We start from the raw sequence: 22,195 nt of genomic DNA on the forward strand, positions 1-22,195 counted from the left end.
GTCATTGCCAACAAAGGGTATATAACAAAGTATTGAGAAACTTTTGTTATTGACCAAATACTTATTTTCCACCATAATTTCATAAAAAATCCTACAATGTGATTTTCTGGATTTTTTTTCCTCATTTTGTCTGTCATAGTTGACGTGTACCTATGATGAAAATTACAGGCCTCTCTCATCTTTTTAAGTGGGAGAACTTGCACAATTGGTGGCTGACTAAATACTTTTTTTCCCCACTGTATACTTAATAATGAACTATGTAAAGCTATCCTTACTGTGCCATCCGTCCTCATTAGTAGCTATACTAATTAGTCGATCACGTGTAGGTTTGTTTAATGAGCAAAATATACTTCCCATAGGCTTTCATGTACATGTAGGTACTGTGATGTCATATCAAATATTATAAGGTTAAGTGTAGCGAATGTCTCCAGGGAGCAACTTACTCAACTGGCAGAGGTCATCCACTGTGAAATCAGTGTCTTTGAAATGAGAGTTTTTCCTCCTGTGGAAGCGAAAGGGATGATGTAATAATACACAGAAAGACAGGAAGAAGAGAGAGACCGACACACTGCTCAAAAAGAAAGAGAGATCAAATAATACAGAAATGGGGAAAAAAAACACTGTTTGGTCACAGTCGGTTTTCGACCATGAAAGAACAGTGTTATTGCCCTGAGCGGCTGTACGCTTATAACTCTACAGTTGAAACATTTTTTAAAAAAGAGTGGCTTAAGGGCATAGCACGGTGAGTGTAAGGCCCAAATGGCACCCTATTTCCTATATAGTCCACTGCTTTTGACCACGTCCTATAGGGCTCTGGTCAAAAGTAGTGCACTATATTGGGAATAGGGTGCCATTTTGGGGGCGCACAATGTTTTATAAAAGTGCTTTTACATTTCAAATCATCTCCGTTGTTTCATGACATTTCACTCACCTCTGTTTCTTCATGGCAGAGAACTTCTCTGAGACAATGTGCTTCAAAAAATTGAAGCAAAAAAAGAAAATCTGCCGGGAGGAATAAAAGATGAAGTTTAGTCTTAGAGGTGTAAAAAAAAATATATGGAAATTAAATACATGACAAAATGCTGGCCCCTAGTTTTCAAAAATACCCCCAAACAACTCACTTTAGTTGAGAATTGGATATCAGTTTCAGAAATAAATCAGACAACATGTTTCTCTTATCTTTAAGAGCCATTATATCTACATAGGTGTAGTAAATTCCTAAAACGAATTCAAGATGGCAACAGTGCTAGAACTTTCTTGAGGGCAATAACCATATTAACTAAAATGAAAAGTAATAATCAATGTTTGAATATTCCACACACACACAGAAGTCATGGCGTTGGTATTGTGTTAGAGTACCACTGACCTCCTCTCCTTTGGTGAGGCGATCAGGCAGCATATGACTGTAGAAGAGACACACAAACCAGATCAACGAGTATGATCACCGAATCCATTAAACAAATCAAAGAACACTTTATTACATATGATTATTAGCCTCCAACACCAACCAACCTATTTAAATGTCCAACGCAGCCGTTTTTATCTCAATAACAAAACATTTCTGGGTATCAATTAAGTACCTTACTTTGACGGTTTTCAATTAAAAAAAATATATATATAAGAAAATAAAATAGCTTCTTAGCTAATAGCAATTTCTCAAGTAAGAATTTAGCTAGGACTGTCTGGGAGTGGTCTGAGTAGGGAGGGGCAAACTGAAAACTAGCTGTTATTGGCAGAGAGGTTTGGAACTCTTTCTTCTTGGTCTATTAACTAATTTACCGCCTGGTGATGTCATCATGCAGGCCAAAACTCCACCCCACCAAAACAGGCTGAAATTTCAGGCGGTCTTTTCACACAGCTCTTAAACTAAAAAGGGCATTATCATAATTTTCACAATTGTACAGTCTTCCAACCTCATAGTGTGGAAATATATATCAAACACAGGACAATCACATCTTTGACTGCACTGGGCCTTTAATACTTTCTCAATGTTTGTTCCTTTCTATTCAGCATACAGTTCTCTCCATGCACCTGGTGTTACCTGGTACAATGGTTACAATGTAGGTGTGCAAGTCTTACTTTCCAATTTATATACTTGTTCAATCAAACAGTATAAATCTCACGACTCAAGATCAAAAGTCAAGAAGACCGCAAAGCACAAATAGGGGAAATTTTAGACCTTGTAGTTTACAAAATAAAAATATACCAATAACCAACTGACCCATCGTCACTCATTTTATCTCTTACCTCCAGCTTAGAACCTGAATGGACCATTAGGTTTGCTTTTACATTTAAAGGTGAAACAACAAATGAACAAACTCTCAATGGGAGTTTAAGCCATACTGAAAGATTACACAAATCAATGCATACCGCCGCATCATAATACTGATAGCTGGTAAAAATGCCCAATTATTACGGATATTATTAAAAGGCAGAGGTTCGGTGTGTGTGTGACTCCCAGTTCATCCCTCTTCCCTGGCCGTAGCCACAGAAGTTTGGCCGGGAATAATTACTCTATTGGGCTATCTGCAGGGTGGGGGTGGGTTCTTTATTTTTTACTCTGTTTGATGAGTTAAACCTTGGAGCGATGCACAGTGGTAATTATGAAGGAAAGCCTCGAGAGAGAGAGAGAGAGAGAGAGAGAGAGAGAGAGAGAGAGAGAGAGAGAGAGAGAGAGAGAGAGAGAGAGAGAGAGAGAGAGAGAGAGAGAGAGAGAGAGAGAGAGAGAGAGAGAGAGAGAGAGAGAGAGAGAGAGAGAGAGAGAGAGAGAGAGAGAGAGAGAGAGACTCGAGGGCTCCATCTCAATTCGTCAATTCCTTGTATCACATTTCCTCACCTCCTTCTCAACTACTGTATATTGTGTTTTGAGAAGGTGCGAGGAGAGAGAAGGCGAGAGAAGGCGAGCAATCGAGGAAAGATGAATTGAGAAAGAGCCAGGGTACTTCACTTGGCCCGCTCTCCCCTCTCCTCAGTCTTCCTTCCTACAAGGCTCTTTCCTCAATTATGCATCTCAAACACATCTGGGTCTGGACACGTTTCAGTTTTCCCCTCCCCACTCAGACCACTCCCAGACAGTCCTCGATTGCTGTTGTGAACGCACCCCTCAGTATTACTGGGGAGTAATGGGGGTGATGTGAGTGGAGTGTGAATCCTTACCCAAATAGGAACCAGTCGTAGGCGATTGTCAGATAGAGGATTTCAGCCGGCTCCAGGCTGGCATGGACGGCACCATCCTATTAAAAAATACATGAAAGAATTTCAACATGTCATTAAAAAACTCCACGCAAATTAGCCCCGAAAGGCGACACATGGCAGCATAGGCACTGGTATTGGCACTGGATTCCGAGAACTCACATACGAGCTAGCCTCTATCCTCTGCCAATGTTACATTTGTTATTCTGTTTGAAACGTATCCCATGCTTGATATATGTGCAGTGAAATTTGTCAAGCTGTGAGTACAGGCAAAAAAATACTGCGTTGAAATACTATTTGAAATGATTTCAAATACTTAAGCTGGGCTCAATTGAGCTTGCCTTTTAAGGGAAACAATGGAACAGTCCCATAACTGCAAAACCCGCCCACCTGACACATTGGGCAAGCAAAAGCAAACGCTCAAAGTATTTGAGGGCAGCAGGTAGCCTAGCGGTTAGAGAGCTGGGCCAGTAACCGAAGGGTCGCTGGTTCGAATACCCAAGCCAACAAGGTGAAAAATCTGTCTATGTGCCCTTGAGCAAAGCACGTAACCCTAATTTTAAGAGGACATGTCATTTTTAAGAGGGCATGTCATTTTAAGAGGACATGTCATTTTTAAGAGGGCATGTCATTTTAAGAGGACATGTCATTTTTAAGAGGGCATGTCATTTTAAGAGGACATGTCATTTTTATCCCGGAGTGCCAACAAGGGACTTTTCAAATCCTCCTACAGTCACATGCAGGTAAGACGTTTTGATTTCTGTCAATTTGCCACTGCCTGCTGATTGTGAGGGAACATTCGTTTTGTGGTTCAGTTACGCTCGGGCAGCTATTGTTTACATATTAAGCAAAAGTTTACGTCGTGTGCGTCAGTAGATTGAAAATACACACAGGAAATACAAGCCCACAGAACCATATACCTACCAGCTCTCTAAAAAGTCAGGCAAACAATACTTTCCTGTGGATATTTTGTCAAAAATGTCAAGCGGCTGAAGGACAAACCACACAGACAATCGGTAGAGGGACTTTTTCAAATCCTCCTACATCAGAAAGAGCAGATTCTGAGGTTTCTAAAACCCTTACCATTGCCAAATAACTTAAAATTGAAGTGATGAGCTCCATTTCAACTGGCTTTTCTAGTGTTAGGTGGTGTGTCTTTAATCTTAATTCGATTTGCGTGTTAAGAGATAAATGGGAGGGGCATCGGGGGGGAAAGCAGATTAATTCATTGTGCGATTACTGAAAAATTAATTTAGAAGATGTGCCTTTGGAATGTATTTACTACACTGATACATGGGTGGCGGAGGAGTGTGTGTAAAGAGAGAGAGAGAGACCGAGAGAGATAAAACAGGGGGATAGGAATGAAAGTGAGAGATGAGAGAGAGAGAGAACACTTACTGCCCACAGCGAGAGCCGCAGGAGGGACACGAAAAGAGGCGTCCGGTCCCAACCGGATATGCAGTGCACCAGGAGACCGCTCTCATCTACAGGGGCAAATCGAATTACAACCAAATCACTGATTAATCAGGCTGTCATACATAATTAATTGGTATATACAGCCTGAAACATTGGGAGTGCAAAATCAGGTAAATGTTCTTTACAAGCTAGAATGTTGAATAAAATGACATTTGAAATTACTCTACTGGTTGTCTGTGCGGTTTGTCTTTCAGCCGCTTGAAATTTGAGACAAAATATCCACAGGAAATGATTGTTTACCTGACTTTTTACTGAGACATTAGGCTTGCCACAGCAAGCTGATTGCGAGGCAACGTTGGTTCTGTGGTTCGGTTACGCTTGGGCGGCTCGGCTATGGTTTACATATTGTGCTTCAGTAGATTGAAAATACACGCCGGAAATACAAGCCGACAGAACCATATACCTACTGTCTCTCTTAAAAGTCAGGTAAACAATACCTTCCTGTGGATATTTTGTCTCAAATTTCGAGCGGCTGAAAGACAAACCGCACAGACAACCAGTAGAGTAATTTCAAAGGCTGTATATAGCAATTCATTGTGTATTACAGCCTGATTAAATCAGACAACCAAATCACCAACACTTGAGAAACAAAGGATTGAACCAGGTTTTTATAGAGACTAGTTAGTGATGAGGATTTAAACAACACAATGGCAACATAAGCATCTCAGGGACCCTCACTAGACGACCATATGAGATATGACTTAACCACTCTTTTTCTATGTTCATTTTCCTCCCTGACAGAAAGGAGAAATTGGTTACAGCCCCCAAGGAGCTTTAACCAACACACATACTGACCGTCGTTGTTGATGATGTGAAGCAGTAGCTTCAGGTAGTTCTGGGTCTGATGGACCAGGTCCCAAGACTGAAACAAAAGGACAGAGAAGAACACGAGGACTTTCAACACGTTTTCACCGGGGGGCGCATTCAGCAGTGCACTAACGTTCAGAGAGAAATATGTATTATATAGAACAAACATGCCTCTCTGTCATATGGAATAATGAATCACGTAAGCTCTATTCGTGACATTTCTATCTGCAACGTTTGCCTAGTGAACGTGGCCCTGGTGTGGTGACTACATCTCTTATAACCTAAAATATGCATGAAAACACAAACTATGTCTTACAGCAGTGGTTTTCTAACCTCTCCTCGGGGACCCCCAAACTAGTCACAATTTTATTGTAGCCCTGAACTAACTCACATGAGTTACCTAATCAAGGGCGTGATAATTAGTTGACAAGCTGAATCAGGCGTGCTAGCTCTGGAATAGTTCAAATACATGAAATGGCTGGGGGTCCCTGAGGAGAGGTTTGACAACACCTGTCTTAGAGAACGTCGAGACTACATGAGAAATGAATGGTCGGCAACCATGCAGTTCCACGTCGAACCTACAGAGGTCACTGTGACACCAGTAATACCGTGGAATTATCTGAATCACATTTCACTGAAGTAGTAAATTTTACATTTTAATCATTTAGCAGACGCTCTTATCCAGAGCGACTTACAGGAGCAATTAGGGTTAAGTGCCTTGCTCAAGGGCACATCGACAGATTTTTCACCTAGTCGGCTCGGGGATTAGAACCAGCGACCTTTCGGTTACTGGCACAACGCTCTTAACCACTAAGCTACCTGCCGCCCATATTGTATACAGTAGATGTCTAAATTGGAAAGTAAGACATACCTGATATAGTGGCCTGGGTGGTCTAGCGGTTAGGGCCACTGCCTCCGACACACATTAACACGTGTTGGCATAGGTTCGAATCCAGCCTAGTGCCCTGTGATACATTCTCCTATCTGTCCTTTTCTCCCTATCTGTTCAACAAAACTGAGGAAATACTCAGAAGAAGAAAAAAGACAAACCTGATATTCACTCCAGTCTATATTCAAGTTCTTGGTAAAGCACGCAGGGATTGTCAAAGGCGCATCCACAAAATCCTGTCAACAATAAAAATGGTATGTTTAGAAATCTGAGAATCATTCACCTGGACTATTTTTTTTTTTTTTTTCAACTTTATTTAACCAGGTAAGCCAGTTGAGAACAAGTTCTCATTTACAACTGCGACCTGGCCAAGATAAAGCAAAGCAGTGCGATAAAAACAACAACACCGAGTTACATATGGGGTAAAACAAAACATAAAGTCAAAAATACAACAAAAAATATATATACAGTGTGTGCAAATGTAGCAAGTTATGGAGGTAAGGCAATAAATAGGCTATAGTGCAAAATAATTACAATTAGTATTAACACTGGAGTGATAGATGTGCAAGAGATGATGTGCAAATAGAGATACTGGGGTGCAAATGAGCAAAATAAATAACAATATGGGGATGAGGTAGTTGGGTGGGCTAATTACAGATGGGCTGTGTACAGGTGCAGTGATCGGTAAGGTGCTCTGACAACTGATGCTTAAAGTTAGTGAGGGAGATAAGAGTCTCCAGCTTCAGAGATTTTTGCAATTCGTTCCAGTCATTGGCAACAGAGAACTGGAAGGAATGACGGCCAAAGGAGGTGTTGGCTTTGGGGATGACCAGTGAGATATACCTGCTGGAGCGCATACTATGGGTGGGTGTTGCTATGGTGACCAATGAACTAAGATAAGGCAGGGATTTGCCTAGCAGTGATTTATAGATGGCCTGGAGCCAGTGGGATTGGCGACGAATATGTAGTGAGGACCAGCCAACAAGAGCGTACAGGTCACAGTGGTGGGTAGTATATGGGGCTTTGGAGACAAAACGGACGGCACTGTGATAGACTACATCCAATTTGCTGAGTAGAGTGTTGGAGGCTATTTTGTAAATGACATCGCCGAAGTCAAGGATCGGTAGGATAGTCAGTTTTACGAGGGCATGTTTGGCAGCATGAGTGAAGGAGGCTTTGTTGCGAAATAGGAAGCCGATTCTAGATTTAACTTTGGATTGGAGATTCTTAATGTGAGTCTGGAAGGAGAGTTTACAGTCTAACCAGACACCTAGGTATTTGTAGTTGTCCACATACTCTAGGTCAAACCCGTCGAGAGTAGTGATTCTAGTCGGGTGGGCGGGTGCCAGCAGCGTTCGATTGAAGAGCATGCATTTAGTTTTACTAGTGTTTAAGAGCAGTTGGAGGCTACTGAAGGAGTGTTGTATGGCATTGAAGCTCGTTTGGAGGTTTGTTAACACAGTGTCCAATGAAGGGCCAGATGTATACAAAATGGTGTCGTCTGCGTAGAGGTGGATCTGAGAGTCACCAGCAGCAAGAGCGACATCATTGATATACACGGAGAAAAGAGTCGGCCCAAGAATTGAACCCTGATGAGCAGATGATACATCTCAACCTGAGATCAGAAGACCATAGGAATAGAATGACTAGAATGGGTGTGAGGGTGCAGTTAAATTGCCTCATTTTTTAGTGGCTTTTATGCCTTCTATTAATTATATTTCTATGTAGGAGACATGAATTGGCATACCTGATTCCAGTTGAATACTAGTCCCTCAGCGGTGTAGTCTCTGTCTTTGTAGTCCTTAAAGAACTCACACCCTAGAAGCACAGAGAGAGGGGTCATGTGTCACGATATAACTGTATGCATTGAGAAAAGTACAGGTCCTCTAGCTATCCAGTCCTGGGTTCAAATACTGTTTGAAATCTTTCAAATACTTGTAGTATTTTAGCCTGCCTGGTGTGCCAGATCGGTGGAGTTTGCACCACCCATCTGGGGGTTTGCATCACCCATCTGGGGGTTTGCATCACCCATCTGGGGGTTTGCATCACCCATCTGGGGGTTTGCATCACCCATCTGGGGGTTTGAATCACCCATAGCAGCAGTCAAACTCAATCAACCCCAGCATAGGTATTTCAAATTATTGCAAATAGTATTTGATCCCAGGTCTGTAGCCATCTCTCTGGGGAAGAATGTATATTAATAAGATGAAGAAATGCATTGTAAGGCATAGTTACTGTCATCTATGTAACACTAGATGTATTTATCAAGACTGTTGAAACCTGTTTTCCTAATAAAAAAGAGAATATTTTAACAAAGAACTGGAATATAAACGTAGGTTGGGGTTGAAAGAGTTGTCTTTACCTGGGTAAGGCACAGAGAGCAGGGTGAAGTCTGCATAGCGTTGGGCCTTATCCACCTTCTCAGACGAGGTGACACTGGACAGACGAGAAGAGAGGGGAAGACGAAATAGAACAGAAGAGGGGAGAAGAGAAAGAGAAATATTCAGTGAGTGATGAAACCCGTACTGTACATTCTTTCCCCCCGGTGTGTACACGTGACATGATTCCTGACTTAACGGTCAGTGACGCATGTACACACAGCTGCACACCCGGCGAACCATAGCAAGTATGTGAACACACAGACACACATGCCATGCACTCACACACATTAACATTACATAAATAAAGACACCTCCACACATGCAAAGGTCAACGTCCAAACAAGTGTACACTTTCTATTACATAACATAAAGTTACCAAAAGGCCAACATGAACAGGAGCCAATGACCCAGAACAGACCCCTCTGTGTGTGTGTGTGTATGGGAGGTGAATAAATGAAGAGTCCTGGCTGTGAGCTGAGACTTACTTAAGGCCAAACTTGACCTTCTTGTTCTCCACCATGAGGTCACAGATGTAGCGTACAGAGAGGTAGCGCAGCAGCTTGATGTCCAGACCCCGCACTTTGTCAAAGAGCTGAGAGTCCCCGTTCCTGTAGAGACGAGAGACAGATGGGATGGAGAGAAAGAGAAAGAGTGCAAAGAAGGTTTAAGACGTCATCAAATAACCACAAAGATGTATGGGGCATTTTGAGCATTCGATCAGGCAAGGAAAACAAACGCGCACACACACACACACGTCATGGGATCATTTCATCTCATGTGAAAAGACACCAACCTCGCACTGTCGTCCTCTGGAACCTCTGGCTCGGACTCTGCCCCCCACGTGTCATCAGTACCCCCTAGAGGGAGAGAGAGAAAGCGAATGAGAGAAAGAAAGGGAGGGAGAGGGAATGAGAGAACGAGAGATGCATCAATGAGGACACACTTCAGAAAGTGATCCTTTTCTTATATGAGTTGAATTGGAGTGTTTGTAAGGTGTTTTAGACCTATTTCAGAATGAAACGGGGCCCTACTGCACTACTGACAAAACACAATATGAATATCAAATACCAAACTAAGCCAAATGCATAAAAACTGTCTTAGGGAATCGACGACAGCCATTGCAAGTGGAAATATAGCAGCGATGTTTGATCGTGGAATAGAGTTCATCATTCCAGAGGTGTGGCAGATCAATTCGCAGGCATTACGCTCTTAAACTCTTGATGGTTGCTAGGCAGCGCCTGCCCGTTAACCGTCCTCCTGGCTAAACTTTGCGAGGCATATCACTTCGCCCATCTCTTCGGATAGCCCACCACTAAGCATGCACTGATGGCGAATGTGGTCAACTAGACGATAATGTGAGTACCACTTTGATTGGGACAGAGCCATCGTGTTGCTTTGAGACACACGTGGGGACTCATCTTGATCAATTTGTTTTCACTGAATCTCCGTTCGGATATTGGTTAGGCTACAATTACGCTGGGGAAATGTTAGCTAAGATGAGGTGAGTGCTGCTAATGATCATTTTGTCTAGCTGACTCATTTATTACAACCTTTTGCCAGCATGTTATATGTAGTTTAACGAGTGGATTATTTTGCTCTTCACTTGCAGTCGCTTAGTAGCCTAGCCTAGGCCTACCCCCGACCAAAAGCCTGTGGCTTCCCTGATTTGTCTCAATCAATGTGATTTTGTTTCACTGACTCTCCATCTGTATAGGCTATTTGGTTAATTGGTTTCTGGCTGGGCAAATAAGTGGAGGTGGTATGGCTCATCTATCACAGATCAGAAACATTTAGCATGCAATAATGTAGCCTAAATCAAGTGTAGGCCTGTTGTTTTGCTCGATTGGGTATAGGCAACTCCAAAAGCCTGCGGAGGTTGTGAAATCTGAACACGAGACTCCCAATTTAACACCCTACGCCTGCTCCCTAACAAAGTGGAGTGAAGGTAGGAAAGAGATGAAACTTGGATTTTTTTTAAACACGGGCTTGGGCTCTGTTTAAAAAATATCACTTTTTTTATATGACAGCGGCTCCACACGTTCATGTGACACCAGTTGTGTGGGAAAAATATTATTAGTATTTTATTCTGTTATATTCCATTATATTCTTACTATAATATACTGTATATATGTGTTGACTGTGATTGGGACAGGTATGTTTTGTCTGTTTAATGAAATAATGAATTAGGATGTAATTAAAATATGCTATTCTATTCTTTTATTAGTCATAATGTTTCTTAGGACCGGCCTGAACGAATGAATAATGGATTTAATTTTGGTGTATATTCAAAGGATTTATTCAAATAGACGCCCATCCACATCTACCACTCGTCACCGGCATGCCGGCATGCGCACGGGAGGTATAAAAGGCATATGCAGGCAAGAATGTGGTAAAAATGGGCCTGTTTGTAAGGGGATCATATAAACATTGCCCAATTTTTTTAACAGGCAAAATAACATAAATTCTATGTGAAAGCAATATAAGAGAGGCTGGAAGCCAGCAGTACAGGGTCAACCGCAGTGCAGGCAGCACCCCCTGGAGCAGGGGAGGAGGACGACGATGTTACAACTCAGGATATAGACTGAGTCCTAAATGACATCCTATTCCCAAAATGGATATATTTCTGTACTTTTACCCCTTTCTCTCCCCAATTTCGTGATATCTAATTGGTAGTTTCAGTCGTCCCGTCGCTGCAACTCCCGTACAGACTCGGGAGAGGTGAAGGTCGAAAGCCACGCGTCCTCCGAAACACGACCCTGCCAAGCCGCACTGCTTCTTGACACACTGCTCGCTTAACCCGGAAGCCAGCCGCGCCAATGTGTCGGAGGAAACGCCGTACAACTGGCGCCCGGCCCGCCACAAGGAGTCACTAGAGCGCGATGGGACAAGGACATCCCGGCCGGCCAAACCCTCCCCTAACACGGACGACGTTGGGCCAATTGTGCGCCACCTCATGGGTCTGGGATCGAACCCGGGTCTGTAGTGACGCCTATAGCACTGCGATGCAGTGCCTTAGACCGCTGCGCCACTCGGGAGGCCCCCTATTCCCTATTTTTAATCGCATTTTAAAACACAATCCACTTGCAGTGAAGCCGCTAAACTATCCAAGACCCCCCACAGTCCATCCCAAAACCTCCCCATCCATCCGCCCTCCCCAAATCCCCCCGAAGAGTGCTGATCTAGGATCAGGTTCCCATGTCCATGTAATCTTATTAAATATAATCAAAAGGGGAAAACGGATCCTAGACCTACTCTGAGACGCTTTGTGAATATGGCCCTGAACTAGATTCCCTTGCTAAAAATTACTTTTTTTGTCAGTCTCACCGGAGAAGATGTAGTTGTAGCCGGTGCGTCCGTATAGCTCCCCCCAGCCTGCCAGAGTGGACGACCGACAAATATGCTGCAATGGAAGACAACACAGGATAAGTATTAGACACACACACATACTCCTCATCTCAAAGTCGACAAACCAGTCAATCAAGTCTCTCTTATTATTGTTTTTGACATGTTCACTTCCTTGCTCAAAAGGCAGGAAGTATTTAAAGCAATGCCCGACAGGTATTCAAAGAGAGAGGCAATATTTAAACGTTATGAACAGATGACAAACAGAAAGGGACCACACAGCAGCCCAGGCTAAAACAGTTCCAAACTAGAAAGGCAAAGTTTCAAGAAGCTTTTTCCCCTCCTTAATTACAAAGGACAAACTCGGTCGTAATAACAAAGCAGTAACAGGCCTAGCTGTTAAAATAAGTGAAGTAAAGACAGTATTTAAACTCTATCTAAATTACTGCCTGAAAGTATTGCATTAAAAAGCTATTAACTACAAATTACAGTTTTAAAAATGGAAGCGATCTCAGAAAGGAATGTGGAATGTGCCTAGCCGGCTAGAGCTGACTTGAGGGTCCTTTTCAAATACTCTTAAAATGCATCCTTCCTTCCTCGAAGTAATCACTGATCTGACATGACAGGATTAGGCTAGTGTTGGAAAGCATTCCACTGCATTGATTTCACTAATTCTGTCTTATCAGATCAGTGATTACATCAAGAAATGGAGGGAAAAGGGGTGCATTTGAAAAAGTATTCAAACCGGGCCGAGGTTTCTTGACCTCAAAGGGACTAACTTCCTGGTGAAATGAAGGTGAGACATAGAAAAATATATAAACATATAAATAAATATATCAAAATTGTACTTTGCCGTTGTAGAGGATGACTGGGCAGACGAACCTCCCTCGGCAGCGGGCCATCTTACTGCGGTTCACCAGGTCCTGCAGCTTGGTGATCTGGACTGTGCTCTCAAACCTGGGGACACACCAGCAATATATGGATCATCATATATAGATCAGCAATTTATCTTCATGGCTCTATTATAACAAAACAATACATGCTCCTCAATATAGCAACGGATACAGCCCTTAGCTGTGGTATATTGGCCATATACCACAAACCCAGAGGTGCCTTATTGCTACTATGAACTTGTTATCATCATAATTAGAACAGTAAACAGTGCAGGCAGTGCCCCTGGAGCAGTTTAGGGGTGGGTGAATGGAGGACAAGGATGTTACAACTCAAGATATAGATTCCTAAATGGCATCGAATTCCTATTATTTCTTTACATTTTAAAAACACAATCCACTTGCAGTGAAGCCACTCAACTATCCCGGTTGGGCAAAAACGTTACGGGTGTTTTTATGAATGATTGAGTGTGTTTTCCCCAAATTGTGAATTTGCGTAGAGGGCAACTACGGAGCAGGGCACAGACACACATCCGGAAACATAATGCCTGAAGGGAGGGCATTCTCCCCATAAACATGTTATCTAGCCTGACGAGCACATTTTGGAACGTTGAGACATCTTCTTCACTGTGTGGATCTTATTAGTGTTGCGCTGCTCTGGTCATAGGTCAAAAGTACATGTTCTATTTCCAAACACGTTCCAAAATAGAACATCCCCATAAATGTTTGCTGTTGATTCACACAATATATGCGACCTCAGACATGAAAATGGGCATATAACTTTAAACCCCCTCTGTGTCATGACTCAAGAAGATGTGGACTGGACTACATTAACCCCATTTGTTTTTTTTTGTCCAATAACAGGTCAGGGCCCATATTCACAAAGCATCTCAGAGTAGAAGGACTGATCTAGGATCAGCTTTGCTTTTTAGATCATCATGAATTGATTGGGCTATATGGACAGGGGGACCTGATCCTAGGGGCTTAGATCAGCACTCTTACTCTGTGAATATGTGCCGTGGACTACAGTAGGCACAAATAAACAACAATGTAATTAGTTACTAAGTGCTTGCTTCCTCCATTGTTTTCAAAAAGGATCCATGGTCCCTCCCTTCGACCTCCTCCTCCAATGAGCTTTGAGAGGAGTTGAAGAAACAAGTACGGAAGAAGCAAGGATTGGACGTCTAGCAGGCCTAATATTTTCTGACACAGCCTCAGTGATGACCTTGTTAAGGTAACGTAGGTAGTAGGCTAGGTACCTGTCTTTACGGAGCTCAGTGCTTTCACATTCCAGGAAGACTATATGCTGTGGGTAGTGGCCACACACCTCCCCGTTGGTGTTGTGGATGACGCTGTACTTGTAGTCTCGGCCGAAGAGTTCCAAGCAACGCTTCTCTATCGTCTCGACCTGTAAGGCACAAATATACCAAAGTGGTTATTGTTAGTCTGTTAGTCACATTTACCCCCGGCAAATATAGAAAAACAGGACGTGTATCTAAATCATGTGGACACAACCAAGGAAAAGTCTATGTATGTTTTTTGTGCCATGTCCAACATTTGATTTCCATCCCCCATGGTGTCTGTCAAGATTGCAGTGACATTAATAAGAAACTGCATACATTAAAAAAAGGGCAATTTTTTAGATTTCCCACTGCTCGTTTGGTCATTTCAACTAATGACTTATGAAATATACCACATTTCTTTAAGAATATGAACCGATAAGCTTACTGTCCTATCATTACCCCATAACCTTTACTTCATTGTATAGCCTATGTCTATGTTGCCAAAGGAGACTTTGTAAACCAACAATGTATAGGTCTAGCTTAAAAAATATATATATCTCATGGAATGCTATTCCGTAAACAAGCGCTGTAACATGGACACACAATGCCTTCAGAAAGTATTCACACCCCTTGGTTTTTCACACATTTCGTTGTGTTACAGACGGAATTTAAAATGGATTCAATTGAAATTTTTGGTTACTGGCCTACACCCAATACCGCAATAATTTTCTTATTAGTTATAAATGAAAAGCTTAAATATCTCGAGTCAATAAGTATTCAACCCCTTTGTTATGTCAAGCCTAAATCAGTTCAGGAGTAAAAATGTACTTAACAAGTCACATAATAACTTGTATGGAGTCTAGGGCTAACTCCAATTAGTCGACTGGTCGATTCTTTGGTCGATAGGCTGTTTGTCAACCAAGTTTTTTGTTGTTGTTGAGCAGAGACTCCCGTTTTATTCGCGCCATCTCATCAAACTAATCCATTGCGGAGGCCGCGGGGGATGGCACAGTCCAAGAAGAAGGGGAGTGTGGCTAAGATGCACAATGCATGTCTCGCTCCAGAATGCGCTCTCTCCCGCCAATTTATGCACATTCATCGTTTCATAACTTCATTGTGTGAATTGTTTGTGTTTGATTGTTAGTGTCTATCAATTCCCCATTACATATATCACCAGTTGTACATTTACCGTTAATTCCTATAATTTCTAATATACAATCTTTGTTTGGTTACGATAATTTCTGTTAATGCATTCAATTATTCTTCCAGTCTTTTACTGTTCTCATTGTCGGAGTGGACAAATTGTTTGCTGAGCGCACAACCTATGAGAAACGAGTTTTGGTGTATTTCATTCCATTTACAAGTTTTGTCAATTTAGTAATTGTCTTTTGTTTGGAGCGCTCCTGTCAATGTTGAGTAAGGATGCGCACCTGATTATGCATAGAAGTAGGCCTACAGGCTACCTGGCCTGCGCGCAAACGTAGGCATATAAATGTGACCCGTTTCTAGGCATATGTCACAAGTCACTACTTCACAGGAGAGGCATATGTAAGTTTTATTTTAATTTTTATCCAAATGCGTTTTTTGGCAGAAATGCCTTCTGGAACATGTGAACTTTCATGTGCCTTAAACTTGTATTCCATCTGTATATATTAATAAAATTGTTAATTTATGAGCCTAGTTTGTTTAGCCACGGAAAAAGACAGGATGCTTCCCGCTAGCCATGATTGGCTGAGATAATGGATGGGCTGGACATGCCGAGAGATGAATTTGGATTTGTCTGCCACTTAGCACGCTTCTGTCTATAACATGAGCTGCTCAGTATGTGTAGATAATCCTTGCTACCGCTGCTTTTTTGAAAGGTATAACGTTAGCCATAGAGATCTGCAAAAGTGTTCCTACTGCTCTCAACAACATTGCTGCCCTAGAATTTAGCAGGCATTATCGACAAAGATCATTGGGAAAAAGTGATGGACTATTTTTCTGCACAAGGTCAGTGTGAACTGGAGTGACTTGACACAACAAAGGGCCAAACAAGCTGTAGCTAGCTACAAAACAAATTGAAAAGGCACGCTGCCGTGAAGCATTCATCCATTTATACAGGTAAGAGTCTAGCTACATTTTCAGATATTATACGTTTCTAATTTTGTCAGAAAGTCGTTTTCATTGCAAGTTAAAGCATACTGTTAGCTAGCTAGCGAAAAATATCATAACCGTGTATGATCTGTGTAGTAATACTATTAGTTTCTCAGAAAACCATTTGCATTGCTAGTTATGGCCTAATGTTAGCTAGCTAGCTATAGCTACCTGCAGATTCATACTCCAGCATTTCATGCATAGTGCCTAGCTATGACAATCCGTTTGTACTGTAGCTATGGGTTGCGATTATGGTTCATTGTTTAGCTAGCTAGCTACATGTCTAAACAAAAGACTTCACTTCGCAAGAGAATGATTACATGACCCATCAAGTTAGCCAGGTGTGTCTAGGGGTGATTACGGCCATCTATTGTATTTCATGAACATGTGACCCATCCACTTAGCTAGATGTGGCTGGTGGGTGGTTATAGCATAAAGCATTTCATTCACATGACCCATATATTTAGACAAGTGTCTGTGTAAGCATCTAATAATTATAAAATATTTTTATCTGGACACTTTCAAAGTCAGATTAGGATATAGGCCAAGGACTAGATAAAGTGTATTTTTACCTGGAGTTTTTCCTTATTGTAAAGAGATGGGTGGGGCTAAGACTTACGAGGGTGTGAACGAGCTCTCCAGTAGGTGTACCAAAACATTCAAGGAACATTTTCTCAAAAGTGGGGATACAAGTTCATCAATTTTCAAAGGAGAATTACTTTCCCATTGTTCCTCAACTGAAGTGTATGATATACGATTTTGTAGCACTGATTTTGTAGCACTTTTATCCAAAGTAAAAAACACAATTTCAAATTTTGCTACATAAGACCGAATCAAATTTGAAATTTGGGGATCTGATAGTATTTCTGATTGGCTTAACGCACCACCACTAATGAGCTGTGGAGCTTCTCAAAGTAACATTTTCTTCCCCTCAAACAGCAAGCAAATGAAGTCTGTTTTTACATGACAATAGTTCCTCAATGCATTTGAAAAGTATTTCCAGCTCTCACCCTTTCGATAACCACTCAGCGTGAAAGGGAAAAATGTCATGCTATGATCCAGTGGAAACGTCATAAAACAAGCCTACCTGATTACTTCTTATCCTTTGCGTAAATAGCCTACAGTTTTGTCTGTCCAGAGCTCACTGGCATGGGAAACTGAGGACCCAGAATATTTTATACAATGTTGCAAGTTTCCTATTGCGCGCTTTGGGCCAGACAAAAGTGAATAGTTGATCTAATGTTTCAAGTTCATTGCAAACAGGCCATGTGTAGCCAATGTGATTTATAGGATATTTATTTTTATCAGGATATTTTCTACCTGCAGGCTGCAATGTTTTTATTTGTAGGCTTTATAGGATATTTGTAAATAGTTGCCATTTTTACAAGTTACTTTTTAGGTTTGTATCATTTTCATTTAGATAGAATTTTGATTAACCACATGACAATAATTTAAAGATACGAAGACGTTATTATAAATGAAATGAAACTGTTCCACAAAAATGTGCATATGAAAACCATAACCGGCACGCATATCGGTAGAAATGATAAGGTAAATTGGCATTCCACATGAGAAAGGTTGCCGGCTCCTCGTGTAGCCTATTACTGGCAACTTCTGGAGAGTAAAGGCAGAATCTGTGAAAGCCAGCAGGAGCGGGAGGAGGATGGTCAGGTCAGGTTAAGGCTTTTTTCTTCTGGTTATCTTGATCTCTGGCTCCCTCTTGAGTCATTTGTGTCCTATTTCTTCAAACAGTGCACTTAACGCATCAGACAAGCTCAATGCATATATAGGGTGTGTCTATATATGGAAAAATACACTTAAAATTTAGACCAATCGACTGGTCGAAAGAACAGACAACTTTCGGTCTATCAATATTTTTTGGGGTCGGGGACAGCCCTAATGGACTCACTCTGTGTGCAATAATAGTGTTTAACAGGTTGTTTGATGGACTACCTCATCTCTGTACCCCACACATACAATTATCTGTAAGATCCCTCAGTCGAGCAGTGAATTTCAAACACAGATTCAACCACAAAGACCAGGGCGGTTTTCCAATGCATCGCAAAGAAGGGCACCTATTAATAGATGGGTAAACATTTTTAAAAAGCAGACAGTGAATATCCCTTTGAGCATGGTGAAGTTATTATTAATTCCACTTTGGATGGTGTATCAATACACCCAGTCACTACAAAGATACAGACGTCTTTCCTAACTCAGTTGCTGGAGAGGAAGGAAACCGCTCAGGGATTTCACCATGAGGCCAATGGTGACTATAAAACAGTTACATAGTTTAATGGCTGTGATAGGAGAAAACTGAAGATGGATCAACAACATTGTAGTTACTCCACAATAATAACCTAATTGACAGAGTGAAAAGAAGGAAGCCTGTACAGAATTTTAAAAAATATTGCAAAACATGGATCCTGTTTGCAACAAGGCACTAAAGTAATACTGCAAAAAATGTGGCAATGCAATTAACTTTTTGTCCTGAATACAAAGTGTTATGTTTGGAGCAAATCCAATTCAACACATTACTGATTACCACTCTCCATATTTTCAAGCATAGTGGTGGCTGCATCATGTTATGGGTATGCTTGAAATCATTAAGGACTGGGGAAAAGAAACGGAATGGAGCTAAGCACAGTAAGGACTGGGGAAAATAAACAGAATGGAGCTAAGCACAGGCAAAATCCTATAGGAAAACCTGGTTCTGTCTGCTTTCCACCAGACACTGGGAGATGAATTCATCTTTCAGCAGGACAATATCCTAAAATACAAGGCCAAACATACACTTGCTTACCAAGAAGACAGGGAATATTCCTGAATATTCCTGAGTGGCCAAGTTACAGTTTAGACTTAAATCTGCTTGAAAACCTATGGCAAGACTTGAAAATGGTTGTCTAGCAATGGTCAACAACCAATGACAGAGCTTGAATAATGGGCAAATGTTGTACAATCCAGGTGTGCAAAGCTCTTAGAGATTTACCCAGAAAGACTGACAGCTGTAATCGCTACCAAAGCTGATTCTAACATGTATTGACTCAGAGATGGGAATACATATGTAAAGATTTCTAAAAACATGTTTTCACTTTGTCCTTTTGGGGTATTGAGTGTAGATGGGTGAGACATTTTTTAAAATATGTAATCCATTTTGAATTAAGGCTGTAACACAACAAAATGTGGAATAAGTCAAGGGGTATGAATACTTTCTTAAGGCACTGTATGCCTGTGTGGGAACACTGACCCTAACCCTATCAAGGTGTGTATCAATTTAAATTTGGTTATTTTAAAAGTATTTCTTGCTGATATGAAACATAAGGTCCGTATGCTTCCAAAATCGTTACAGCAAGCGATACATGTTAATGTTCAGACCGAGCGTCAGGGATCTTAACAAAACTCCCTCCTACAGAAGACGCCTTCGTCAAATGACTTATGTGTAATGCAATGGAACGGAGAGTCATAATCGAGAGCTAATGGTACACCATCTCTGGCTATTATATGACATGCAGAAATCATGGTAATACAAAAATATGTATGTTGAGGACCTCTAACTTACCCGTCCGGAGACTTCTTTCGCTCTGTACTGTGTCTTCGAAAACAAATCTATCAAATCCGCTATTTCCTCGCTCTTTCTGCCTGATAACGTTAGTCCGGAGGCCGTTAGGCTCCCAGACACGGACGGGGATGCAGCCGTCATCGTGCCGCGACCCACCGTGGGTTCTATCCGAACTCGTCCGCCCTCAAACACCGCAGCACATTGGGAACGGGAAGATCCACCAGGCCATCCCTTCCCAGCCAGTTTCTTTCTGACTGCCCGCTTGAAGGGGCCGGAGCCGGGTATTCTCCCCGAATGCAGGGCAGCGCCGGGTTGGTACCCTCTATAAACAAGGACGTGTTAACCAGCCAGCAGACTAGTTAAGCCTTCCAGGCAAAACTGGCCAGGCAAGCTGGCTGTATCTAACGTGGCTGACTAAGCCTGTGGTGGATTTGTTGACTAACGTTAGCTATCTAGTTAGGTAATTTTAGAAAGTATCCACGTTCAAACTTTAATCCACCACATTACCAAAAGTTAGCTTTTAAAATGTAATGCAGACAATCATCCAGCTGACTGGTTTGTAGTCCTTGCCCTCATCACGCGTATGTTTAGTGTTGAGCCGTTTGTTGACAGAGGAATACTCCGAGCTCCAAACATTTAGTCCGGGCGCCTGACTCAGGAAATCTCAAGGACTCCCGGCCTAGTCACGTTTCCTCAATGTCACATCTTCATTTCCTCTCCGCAAAGATGACAAAAAATATGAACGTTTCCAAAACGATGAATTCCGTAGCTGCAGGGATTCAAATGCGTATTTGTTGTTCTTGATCAAAATCACACGACTGCAAGTGTTGAAATCCGTGAACTGTCTCAAGGAACAAGTGGTAAACAGGAAGTTGAAACCAGCACGTGACCACCATCGCCCCCTGAAAATCACCTAATGCAGTCTTCTACTTCAGTGGGGTTTATCGGTGGTTGGCATCCAACGTTATGGTGCATTACAGCCACCTACTTTACTGGAGTGTGGACCAGAGACGGGGAGAAACTAAATCCTATATATAATGACGTTCTACTCCATATTCTCTTTAAACAAATTTCCGGTATCAAAAAAGATAACAAAATATTTGAGACTATATCTAATGACGTTCTACTCAATATACTCTTTAAACTAATTTCCTGCATCCCCTTCTCCCTCTTACTATATCTCATCCTCTCTCTTTCCATTTGATACTGCCCACACTGTAGCAATACATGCCCACGGTCTCTGTTTCCTGACAATAATCACACTTTCCTGTTGGATGCTTTCCTATCACATTTAATGTCTTATTCAACTGGCTGTGTCCCACCCATAATCTTGTAAAAATAGCCTCCTCTCTTCTGTCCCTTCCTGCCGTCCTCCCCTCCCCGACTTTCCTCTGTACTTGAAATAAATGACTTCCCTTATTATCTCTATTCCACTGCTCCTGCCATCTCTGCACCATCACTGTATATATATATCAGTCTTTTTGCCTCTGCCTTGCTCATTGAAACTTCAACATCAACATTCCCACTACTAGAGTGAGGGAAAAAAGTATTTGATCCCCTGCTGATTTTGTACGTTTGCCCACTGACAAAGAAATGATCAGTCTATAATTTTAATGGTAGGTTTATTTGAACAGTGAGAGACAGAATAACAACAAAGAAATACAGAAAAACGCATGTCAAAAATGTTATAAATTGATTTGCATTTTAATGGGAATAAGTATTTGACCCCTCTGCAAAACATGACTTAGTACTTGGTGGCAAAACCCTTGTTGGCAATCACAGAGGTCAGACGTTTCTTGTAGTTGGCCACCAGGTTTGCACACATCTCAGGAGGGATTTTGTCACACTCCTCTTTGCAGATCTTCTCCAAGTCATTAAGGATTCGAGCCTGACTTTTGGCAACTCGAACCTTCAGCTCCCTCCACAGATTTTCTATGGGATTAAGGTCTGGAGACTGGCTAGGCCACTCCAGGACCTTAATATGCTTCTTCTTGAGCGACTCCTTTGTTGCTTTGGCCGTGTGTTTTGGGTCATTGTCATGCTGGAATACCCATCCACGACCCATTTTCAATGCCCTGGCTGAGGGAAGGAGGTTCTCACCCAAGATTTAACGGTACATGGCCCTGTCCATCATCCCTTTGATGCGGTGAAGTTGTCCTCTCCCCTTAGCAGAAAAACACCCCCAAAGCATAATGTTTCCACCTCCATGTTTGATGGTGGGGATGGTGTTCTTGGGGTCATAG

At 41.9% G+C, this 22,195-nt stretch overlaps 1 protein-coding gene across 4 annotated transcripts in view; it reads right to left on the bottom strand.

The window, feature by feature from the left end:
- The window catches only part of LOC311138606 (phosphatidylinositol-3,5-bisphosphate 3-phosphatase MTMR14-like), a 32,093-nt gene extending 11,272 nt beyond the window's left edge, over nucleotides 1-20,821 (bottom strand). For 2 of the 4 annotated variants that reach the window (XM_084173364.1, XM_084173362.1), the window contains exons 1-15: nucleotides 19,953-20,800; nucleotides 14,237-14,385; nucleotides 12,936-13,044; nucleotides 12,070-12,145; nucleotides 9,539-9,602; nucleotides 9,231-9,353; nucleotides 8,727-8,800; nucleotides 8,112-8,182; nucleotides 6,526-6,600; nucleotides 5,464-5,530; nucleotides 4,591-4,676; nucleotides 3,157-3,233; nucleotides 1,367-1,403; nucleotides 932-1,002; nucleotides 444-502 (exon numbers count right to left, since the gene is read on the bottom strand). In XM_084173364.1, coding sequence (XP_084029490.1) covers nucleotides 444-502; nucleotides 932-1,002; nucleotides 1,367-1,403; nucleotides 3,157-3,233; nucleotides 4,591-4,676; nucleotides 5,464-5,530; nucleotides 6,526-6,600; nucleotides 8,112-8,182; nucleotides 8,727-8,800; nucleotides 9,231-9,353; nucleotides 9,539-9,602; nucleotides 12,070-12,145; nucleotides 12,936-13,044; nucleotides 14,237-14,385; nucleotides 19,953-20,093 — 1,279 coding nt within the window. In that variant the 5' untranslated portion in view covers nucleotides 20,094-20,800. Of the gene's footprint in view, nucleotides 1-443; nucleotides 503-931; nucleotides 1,003-1,366; nucleotides 1,404-3,156; nucleotides 3,234-4,590; nucleotides 4,677-5,463; nucleotides 5,531-6,525; nucleotides 6,601-8,111; nucleotides 8,183-8,726; nucleotides 8,801-9,230; nucleotides 9,354-9,538; nucleotides 9,603-12,051; nucleotides 12,146-12,935; nucleotides 13,045-14,236; nucleotides 14,386-19,952 lie in introns of all 4 variants that reach the window. The other 2 variants (XM_084173361.1, XM_084173363.1) reach the window with 2 other exon arrangements.
- Between the last annotated feature and the right edge of the window lie 1,374 nt (nucleotides 20,822-22,195).

The sequence above is a fragment of the Coregonus lavaretus genome (genome assembly GCF_964263955.1).
Source record: "Coregonus lavaretus genome assembly, chromosome: 12".
Taxonomy (NCBI): Eukaryota; Metazoa; Chordata; class Actinopteri; order Salmoniformes; family Salmonidae; genus Coregonus; species Coregonus lavaretus.